The sequence below is a fragment of the Colletotrichum acutatum genome, assembly GCF_030867785.1.
Source record: "Colletotrichum acutatum strain CBS 112980 chromosome Unknown BDZ83scaffold_244, whole genome shotgun sequence".
Lineage (NCBI taxonomy): Eukaryota > Fungi > Ascomycota > Sordariomycetes > Glomerellales > Glomerellaceae > Colletotrichum > Colletotrichum acutatum.
The window spans coordinates 1-9,434 of record NW_026849238.1 but is presented as its reverse complement, the minus strand read 5'-3'; the positions used below and the strand labels follow the sequence as shown (position 1 = coordinate 9,434).

General features: G+C 47.2%; 3 protein-coding genes across 3 annotated transcripts; 2 read left to right on the top strand and 1 right to left on the bottom strand.

Annotated features, from left to right (window-relative positions):
• Nucleotides 1-509: 509 nt before the first annotated feature.
• On the top strand, nucleotides 510-1,578 carry BDZ83DRAFT_758607 (ankyrin repeat-containing domain protein; the record flags this gene model as incomplete). Its single annotated transcript, XM_060515060.1, has 2 exons — nucleotides 510-707; nucleotides 784-1,578. The coding sequence occupies 2 exons, from the start codon at nucleotides 510-512 to the stop codon at nucleotides 1,576-1,578; spliced, it is 993 nt and encodes a 330-aa protein (XP_060357583.1).
• A 945-nt stretch (nucleotides 1,579-2,523) lies between these two features.
• On the bottom strand, nucleotides 2,524-4,271 carry BDZ83DRAFT_644197 (CFEM domain-containing protein). The gene is made up of 4 exons (XM_060509739.1): nucleotides 4,092-4,271; nucleotides 3,853-3,988; nucleotides 3,109-3,784; nucleotides 2,524-3,007 (listed from the first exon to the last, which is right to left on the bottom strand). Exons 1-4 carry the CDS (start codon nucleotides 4,200-4,202, stop codon nucleotides 2,572-2,574), a joined length of 1,359 nt encoding a protein of 452 aa, XP_060357582.1. The 5' UTR covers nucleotides 4,203-4,271; the 3' UTR covers nucleotides 2,524-2,571.
• Nucleotides 4,272-5,078: 807 nt separating this feature from the next.
• Nucleotides 5,079-7,536, top strand: BDZ83DRAFT_644195 (FAD binding domain-containing protein). The gene is made up of 3 exons (XM_060509738.1): nucleotides 5,079-5,928; nucleotides 5,985-6,185; nucleotides 6,248-7,536. Exons 1-3 carry the CDS (start codon nucleotides 5,531-5,533, stop codon nucleotides 7,494-7,496), a joined length of 1,848 nt encoding a protein of 615 aa, XP_060357581.1. The 5' UTR covers nucleotides 5,079-5,530; the 3' UTR covers nucleotides 7,497-7,536.
• Nucleotides 7,537-9,434: the final 1,898 nt, after the last annotated feature.

Genomic DNA, 9,434 nt, shown 5'->3' with positions numbered 1-9,434 from the left:
TGAACAGAGATGTCCTGAAAACAACAGTCCTTCAGATCCAGAGCGTAACAGTCGCAAGCCACAATGCCATTTGTGCTCTTCAAGAGCAACAGCAGAAGGTCCAAGAAGACATCAACATTGGGCTACAAAGTTTCCACGCTGTACAGAGCAACCTTGTCTGTTCCATGCAACCGTTGATTGCGCAGGCCCAAAGCCTGAGTCTTGGACAACAATCGACCAGCGAGCCCGATTTACAGATGACAAACAGTGGACTATCCGCCAACAGCCCAGCTGTTCTCATCTCTGCGAGTGTAAACTCGCATCGATGTCCGCGGGGGTGCCGATGCCGATGCCACACCCGGGCGGCGGTTCGCACACCCCCGTGGCTGAGAAACGTCGTCGGCCAGCTCCACTGGAGTTTCGATTCGTCAATATCGATGCGATCTTGCAACTATGCACCATGTAGGAAGAGCCTGAGTAAACACAACATCACTTGCTACTTCCCACCCTGGCTGGTTTCAAGGGCGATAATGGCTTCCGTTAACCTGGAGAACGTCTTCGACGCTGGGGCAAAGGTGTCGCTCAATGTGCCGCTGGTCATTCCGGAAGAAGACCATATTGTCTGGCCGCTTGTGATGGCTGGAAATCTCGGGCAGCTGAGGGATTTATTGTCGAGAGACAGGAATTTGATGCATGTAAGGAATCAATGGGGCCAATCCATCATGCACGTAAGGCTAGCTCCAATTGTACTGCGACGTATTACCTCCTGGAGTAGTGCTAACATAGTACTTCATCGAATGCCAGGTTGCTGCCAAGATTCATCAGCCAGCAGTATTTAACTTTCTCAAAGACGAAGGAATGGACGAGAACCTTCCAGATGAAAATCAGAAGTCCGCAGCCATCACTGTTCTTACTCGTAGAGGAAGCCAGGAATACAACCTCCCGGTCGATACAGATGATCTTGCGGATCGGCTAGGCTGGACCAACCTTCACAAAGTAGCCGCTTTGGGAGCGCGAAATGATCAGGAAATAACTGAAACCCTTCTCCGAGAATCCGAGTACTCCGATATCGACACCGAAGACGTCCTCGGCCGGACTCCGCTCCATTGGCTAGCTGAGAACGGCAAATCGGGTGCTATTCGCCTCATTACCCAAGATCCATGGAGCGCCAATGTTCAAGCCAGAGACTTGTGCGGATTTACGGCGCTGCACTGCGCATGCTGGGCGGACGATTTTGATAGCATCGTTGCACTGCTCGACGCAGGGATCGACGTAAACGCTCTTGACAAGCATATGCGAACACCCATGATGCACATGAGTAGTCCGGAGATACTGAAGTATTTGTTGCGCAAGGGAGCTGATGTGCAGATTAGCGATGATGAAGCGGCGAATATCATGCACCATGCTTGTGTGTCCGATCAGGAAGATCTCGTCGAGATTCTATTGAGAGAGTACGGCCACTCCTTACTTACCAGAAATCATACAGGCGACACGCCGCTCGGACAAGCCATCGCAAACAACAGCCTTGAAGTATTGAAGATCATGGCTCCTTACCTTCGAGGCTTCCCAGTGAGTCTTCCGCTTTTCAATTTGAGATAAGGTAACCCGTATACGGGACTATCAGGGGTAACTCGAGTCATCTCGTGGGGACCCCATGATGACCGCATTTCCATCAAATTATCTCTTTTGCCAGGAATTGCAGTCTACGGTGCCTAATGGAAGTTTGGTGTAGCCCGAGAAACTGAGCCTCTTGAACAACAACAAGAGGAGCCTACTCCACCTGGCAGCTTTACATGGGAGCACAGAAGCGATGGACATCCTAGCGTCCGCCAATCTCTGTGGCGTTGATGCGGCGATCAGAGACAAAGATGGGCATACTCCCAACGAGTGTTTTGTCAGATGTCGCAACAGCCACTGCGCCGTTGCCCGCAGGCCATTTGAATCAGAGAAGCTTTCATGGGTTTCACTGATGAACTCTGCACGAGGGCAGCAGTTGCCGGTTCAGGATCTGAGGGACAAGACGCCGACGATGAATCGACGATAGTTGCATTTGAAGACGAGTGGGGCTATAGGAAAAGATCTGCGACCAGCCATGTGTCTATTGATCCGAGTGATGGTGAGGTATCATCTGACGATGAGTTCGTGGATGCGGAGGACGAGGTCCGGGAGTAAGCGCTGAGACTGAGATGAGATTTGGTACTCAGAGGAGTTGCATTGAAAATGTTGATCTTCGGGATGATGCCTAGGCTTGGATAATAACTTGAAGCCGGATTACCAGAAAATCGGAGGTGTGGAATCAAGGGAAATGCTCTATCAATCCGACAGAGGTCTTTTTCGGTCATCTGGGCAGTAAGTAGCTGGGATCAGCAAACCCCCCCCCCCAGTACGCTCGGAATCTCATGAGTCCCTGGCAGCCCTGCCAGTGACCCTGGCCTCGTTCAATGTCGAGTCATTAGCGCTCTCCAAAAATCGCGATCGGCACTGCAATTCGATCGCATTGATCGTAGTATGGTTTTAGAACACGAATTATTTCAAAATTTCTATACATTCTCTCCCACGAACACCCGCTCGAATAGCGGATTCTGAAGTCCACTAGCGATGAACTCTTCCCGGCTTCTGAAGATTGTTCATCGGCACAAGATCCGCCTCGTCGCTATCACTATAGGATACCGTGAACGTCTTCTGGAACTTGATCTGTCGATCATGTGCATCGTGAACGGAGTTGGACCGGTCAACGGTGACTACACCAACAGTCCGAGCCTGACTGCGCTGAGCAGCATTCTTGGACCTGACGTCGCTCCCATACTGCTGGTAATATTGCCGTCCCTTGCTACGAAGGGTTGAGCCGGACATGGCCGGGAAGATCTTGACCAAGATCATGCGGATGGACGGCAAGCAAGCACACATGATGCCTACGCAGATCTCAATCGTGCTCCACACGCTAACGTCGATAAAGTCCATGGTAGCGTTGGATCCCTTTGCAAAGTCGACCAGGGACTGCAATCGGATGATGCTCACGACGGTGACACTGATGCGACGTTAGTTTTTGTTTTTTTTTCCGCACGGAAGAAACAGTTCAAGACCCAGTAACCCCAGGTCTTGGTAGTGCGCGCGAGTCGAGAAACTTACAAGGTGCCCACGATGAACATCAATGCGACCCCAACCTTCTTCTTCCAGTGCAGTCGCAAAGCTCTCAGCTGCCAGAGAGGGATTGCGAGCATCCATAGATCCAGCGCGATGCTGATTGCGGCGTTGGACCAGCTAATAGCGTTGGCGTTCGCACAACTGCCCTCGTGCATGCGATCCCACTTGACCCAAAAGTAGTGAATCGGCTTGCACTGGAACACTGCGGTGATGACGAACGCGAATCCCCAAACAATGATGAAGATTGTCGTTGCCCAGAGAACGCGCTGCACCTCTCGCGCGGGGAAGATGCGCATGTAGAAGAAGATGATGGCTAGCTTGACCAGCGTCACTTGCAAGAAGTACAGCCAAGCCATGATGTAGAAGTAAAACAGGACATTGGTGATTTGCTCGGGCGTCAGCGTCCAAATGTCCCTTCCTAGGCCGTTCGCGGTGGTTCCATGGACTGTGATGACGGCGCTGGGCATGGCTGCGATCAACGTCGCCATGACGAACCAATCATCCCAGCCAACGTCGAGTCCCGCGAGAAAGATCTTGTATCCGAATCGGCTCAGAACACAGACCGCTGCCAGAATGGCCATGACGTTGGAGAGGACGACATATTCGCCGGATCGGTTGCGCACAGGAGCGCCGCAATTTGTCAAGCTCGCATTTTTCGTGGCTGTAGCGAATTGTGAGTAAGCCTTGATGATGTTCACCAAAAGAAGGCAGAGAGAATGAGAGACTTACCGAGAACTTCTGGTATCGTGCAACTTGCAGAGACACACAGCGTGACGTTTAGCTGGAACTGCTGGTTCGTGCAAATACAAGTCTGGTTTGTGGGAGCACAGTAGCCGCCACTGAAAGCGCTAGCTATACATTTTGTCTGTGAGAAAATGCCCAGCCCGTTAGCCACGTTTCTCCAACGGTCTTCCCAACGGCGCCCGAAATGTCAAAAAATGATCCAAGGGAGAAAGGAATAAACTCACAGCGCAAGCCGGGTAAGTGAGCTTGGTCGCAGAAATCGTCGTCTCCTGCGCCTGTACGGCGACGAAGATGCCAAGGAGCAACGCCAATGCGAGGCGGAAGAAGGATGCCATTGTTGTTCACGGGCGGGCAAGGGCAGCAGCGGTTCCGTCTTGGAGGATTCCCAGAGATCCGGAAGATCTTCTCTTCATAAATGAAATCGGATGGGCTTCCTGCATAGATTACATTCCTGGTCCTCCATGTGGCAGACCGGCCACCTCCCAGGTTTGGTTCATCGCCAAGTCGCCAACTCTTGTCGAGGAATTCCCAAGGGCGCGCCATAACTGACCACTAGTCCCTTAGTCTACCACTTTACCCGACTCTCCCTTCGCTTCGAGGGGACGATGATACGCTGTTCCTTTGGTCCAACACTTTCTGCGACACGAACCGATGCAGCTACTTCGGAGCTCTTCTCTACGAAGTCCTCCTTCGAGACTAGGGTACGTTAGGGAAAGCTGATACTGCCCCCCTCTTTAGCTGCGACTTTTCCGAACTAGCCGTCTGGTTCTCTGGTTGGAAGGTTCTTGGCTTCCCCCAAACGGGAACCAACCCCGTCGTTCGCGCCCCCGGCCAAGCAGCCCCTGCAGGAAAAAAAGGTGCAGCAATGCATCGAAATCACCGGCGGCACAGCAGCGGCTGACGTCTGGGTCTCGGAAATTAGTCCCGTACTAGATCGCGGGTGAAGGAATCGTTGGAGAATATTCCTTCAGTGGCGCATTTTTTTGTTGACTCGGCATTGTATTCGGTAGCGGTGGCGTTTTTTTTCCATACCTGTTGCGGTGGCTTCTATGGTAATTGCGATGAGAAGCGCTTGAAGCCGCCGTCTTGGAGCTAGAATGCAGGAGAAGTTCGTGTTGTCGTTTTAGTCTCTGTTTAATTCAACCTTAATCATTGGGACTTCATTTAGATCTGTGGGCTCCAAGCTGGGTGAGACCAAGAACTAGTCGGCCCCCACGAACAGATTGACACTGGGCTTGTCATTGTCGGGGCCGTCTGGTGTCTCATCCGTTCTCTGTCCCTCACCCCGGTCGACTCCGGCCCCACGGTTGCGCAGAAAGAATGCGGGTGCTCGTCGGATGTCACACGCCTTAATAGGAAGTTCCATTCTTCTTATTAAGGGGACCCCGAAAAAGCCCTGTCTCGGCCGACATGGTTTCTGCCCGTCCGCGTGCTCCAGACTGTCAGTCGGACCGGTTTTGGGTATTGCAGCCGTGAGTTTATCGATCTGGAGATTACCAAAACAGTTCCAACGCAGTTGCCACATACGACTCTGGATAACGCAGTTGCAATACTGCCAATACAATCCATATCGAGTTCGAAAGGAGGCGGAGTTTACATCCAACTCGAAGAGCCGAGGCCCTCGTGCTTCCAGGGGTAGAGATGTTGGCATCCCGCATGATGGATGCGAGGGATATATGAGTTCCAGAACCAGTCACACTTTTCGTGGCTTGCACCTAATCTGCCACCCACCCCTCACTCTCTCCCTCCTCCTCCTCTCCTCCCATCTCTAGGCCTTTTGACTGCTTGTCCAATTCAAGTCATCGACATGAGGCTCTCTTATCTGGCCGTAGCCACCGCCTTGGCTACCATCACAACAGCTGCAGTAACCCCCAAACAGCAATGTCACTGCCTGCCCGGAGACTCTTGTTGGCCCTCGGTCTCCGCCTGGAACCTGCTCAACGCAACCGTTGGGGGGCGTCTGGTCGCCACCAAGCCCATTGGATCGCCCTGCCATGATCCTACATACGATGCCGCGGCTTGTGCTGCTCTGCAGTCATCCTGGACCAACCCCTTGACACAGTGAGTACCGTACCTTCCTCGGTTTAACCCCTCAGTGGCTAACATGACTGTTTTAGCATTCCCTCCTCGTCTTCTGTTATGCAATCTTACTTTGCCAACCAGTCCTGCGACCCTTTTACTGACAGAGCTGTTCCCTGCACCCTCGGCAACTATGTTAGCTATGCTGTCGATGTCCGCTGCACCGCAGACGTCAGCCTTGCTCTCACGTTTGCCAAACTCAACAACCTCCGAGTCGTCGTCCGCAACACTGGTCATGAGTGAGTAGTCCACCTCAACTACAAGTCCTGCTCCACAGTAGCTGACAACTTCCTCTCTTTAGCTTCCTTGGACGTTCTACCGGTGCCGGTGCCCTTGCGATCTGGACCAACCACTTGAAGACCATTGACTTCTCAACATGGTCTGACAAGTACTACACCGGCCCGGCCGTCAATGTCGGTGCCGGTGTCCTCGGCTACGAGATCCTCGAGGCTGCCCATGCAAAGGGTCTTGCTGTCGTTTCTGGTGAATGCGCCACAGTCGGCCTTGCTGGCGGTTTCACTCAAGGAGGTGGTCACTCTGCCCTGTCAACTCAGTTCGGTCTCGGAGCCGATCAGACCCTTGCCTTCCAAGTAATCACCGCTGACGGCAAGACTGTCGTCGCCTCTGCGACACAGAACACCGACCTGTACTGGGCCCTCAGCGGTGGCGGCGGCGGCACTTTCGGCGTTGTCACCGGCCTGACCGTCCGTGCCTACCCGGCCCAAACCGTCGGCGGTGCTGCCTTCCAGCTTCTCGCCGCGACGACCACGCCCGAGAAGTTCAACGCCGCTGTCTCCAAGTTCCACGAGCTGCTGCCCGCCATGACAGACCAGGGCGCTTTCGCTGTCTTCCTCCACAACGCCCAGTTCCTCGTCCTTCGTCCCTTGACTGTCTGGAATTCGACTGCTGCCTACGTTCGCGACGTCGTCCTTGCGCCCTTCACCAAGGCCCTTCAGGAGGAACTTGGCATCACCCTGGCCGTCGCCTACAGCGAGCTGTCCTACCGCGACCACTACGACCGCTACATGGGACCTCTTCCCCAAGGCAACCTTGAGGTGACGCGCTACCAGTTCGGTGGTCGTCTTATCCCCCGCGAAGCGATCGAGAACAACAACGCAGAATACCAAAAGGTCGTCCAGAACCTGACCGCCAACGGCGTTCTCCTCGCCGGTAGTGTCGGACACTACAACAAGCCCGCCGGTGCGCCCGAGAACTCGGTCCACCCGGCGTGGCGCAAGGCCGTCATGCAGCTCCAGCTCATTACCAACTGGGACAATGCCGCGCCGTGGGCCGATATGGAGGCTTCGCAGAAGCGCATGACGGAGGAGTTCATGCCGTGGATCACGGCTGTTACTCCGGGTAGCGCTTCGTACATGAACGAGGCTGACTTCAGGCAGCCGGATTGGCAGAATGCCTTCTTTGGCACTAACTACGCCAAGTTGCTCGCGATTAAGAAGAAGTATGATCCAGAGTCGCTCTTCTACGTTCTTAAGGGCGTCGGTAGCGAGGCGTGGACTGTTGCAGCCAACGGACAGATGTGCCGGGCTTGAGTAGTATCTCTATAGTTGACATAATTACATTAATACCCACTTGCTACATAGAACTTTTTAATGTGAATTATCTTGTAAGGTGTTACGTAACAAGGATAGGGACCGCAATCTACAAAGTACCTATTACGTACTATATTACGTATATTTTATTTATATCCTATATATAGACCTTTTTCTTTTATCTATTTCTATTTTAATAAATTAGGCTATTTTACTATACTCTATATATTTATTACTATATATTATAACTTATAATAGTTATAAACCTAGCTCTTAATTAAGACTTTAAAATACGATAATATATTTATTAATACGATTTTTATTATCTTTTTAAAATAATAGATATCTTTATATTAACTTTTAGTTAAATTAAATTAACTAGTTACGATAGTTAAATTAAATAGTTCTAAGCTTTTTATTTTATAAACGAGGGCTTTAAAGTTTAGAAATATATCGATTTAAACGTTCTAAACTCCGACGTACTCCTCGCTCTCTTTATAGTATTTTTATTATTATTAAATTTCGAATTATTATTTTTAATTTATAATAAAAAAGAGCGACGAGCTTATAAAAATCGTTATAAAGCGTTTAAAAACGATTAACGAAAATAGGAGATCTTTTATTAATAATTTCTAGCCCTAATTTTTAGTACGACCCTTTTAATATCTTTAAATATAAATAATCTATAAAATCTAGCTAGAGTTCTTTTTATAAAACTAATTATATTACTAACTTTATATAACTAAATATATCCCTATATTATATTTATAAAGAAGATCTATATGTTCGAAAATATTTAAAAAGAATAGGAGCTCTTTACTAAGTATTATTAAATTATAGTTCTTAAACGTAATAATATTAATACGTATATTAAACTCTTTATTTAGTAGTTAGGAAAGTCTATTACTACTACTCTTTATAAATACGTATTTTAAAAAGTAATTTAAAAAAGCGTTAAGTTTAGTATTTAATAGATTATTTAATAATTAAAATAGGATTTAGCGCCCTTTAAGGCTATAGTTAGGAGTATAGTTTAGTAAAAATATAAATAAGTCTTTAATAAAATAAAGAACGGAGTTAATACTTAACGTTAGTATAAGGAGTAATAGTCTATTTATTTTTAAATAAAGATATATAATATTTCGGAAATTTAAAAAGAGATTATTATAATTAATTTTTTAAAAGCGGTTAAGTCTAGGCTTAACTTTATATAGGGTTAATAAACTTATAACGCTTTTTATAAATTAATTATTTTTAGGATATATATTAGAACCCTCGAGGAGATTATATATACGTTTAGTTTAATAACTTAGGAAGTATATATAAAACGGCCTTTAGGCTAAAGAAGGGCTTATTTTACTTTTTTAGGGCGTTCTAATTTATATAAAGACATAAATAATAAGGGGGATATTATATACCTATATAATTACGTATATTACTAGCGGCTTTTAGCGTATTAAAGACTAGAATAGGTATTTATAAATCGTAATATTAATAAGTCCTTAATATAAATATTTAATAGCTATATAGAAGAGGTTTTTATTGCAATTAAATTAAATAAATAGAAATTATTTTATAATAATTTAAAAAAGTTAGTTAGTTAAAGGATAATAGAACTTTTAAAAAGCCTCGGCTTTTAAAGGATTTTTTAATTAATTTATAACGAGTTTATTAATAGATTAGACGAGGGCTACGTAGTTACCGTATTTATTAAAGGTTAAAAAATAGAATTAAATATAATTTTTAATACCTCTATAAATAGTATTTATTTTTTATTTCGGAGTACGTAATAAATAGCTACGGGGCAATATATTTAATTAACGATAAAAGCTATTAGAATTTAAAAACTATGTATTATTAAATAACGATAACTATATTAAATTAAAAACTATTATATTACCTATTACTATATATAGGACTCGGATTATAAAGGGCGTT

Bases quoted from the DNA above. Each gene is read 5' to 3' on its own strand.
- BDZ83DRAFT_644197 (XM_060509739.1), bottom strand. From the start codon at position 4,202: ATGGCATCCTTCTTCCGCCTCGCATTGGCGTTGCTCCTTGGCATCTTC. The intron at 3,785-3,852 runs GTAAGTCTCTCA...AATTCGCTACAG, and splicing joins CACGATACCAGAAGTTCTCG to CCACGAAAAATGCGAGCTTG. The intron at 3,008-3,108 runs GTAAGTTTCTCG...ACGTCGCATCAG, and splicing joins ATGTTCATCGTGGGCACCTT to TGTCACCGTCGTGAGCATCA.
- BDZ83DRAFT_644195 (XM_060509738.1), top strand. From the start codon at position 5,531: ATGCGAGGGATATATGAGTTCCAGAACCAGTCACACTTTTCGTGGCTT. The intron at 5,929-5,984 runs GTGAGTACCGTA...TGACTGTTTTAG, and splicing joins TGGACCAACCCCTTGACACA to CATTCCCTCCTCGTCTTCTG. The intron at 6,186-6,247 runs GTGAGTAGTCCA...TCCTCTCTTTAG, and splicing joins GTCCGCAACACTGGTCATGA to CTTCCTTGGACGTTCTACCG.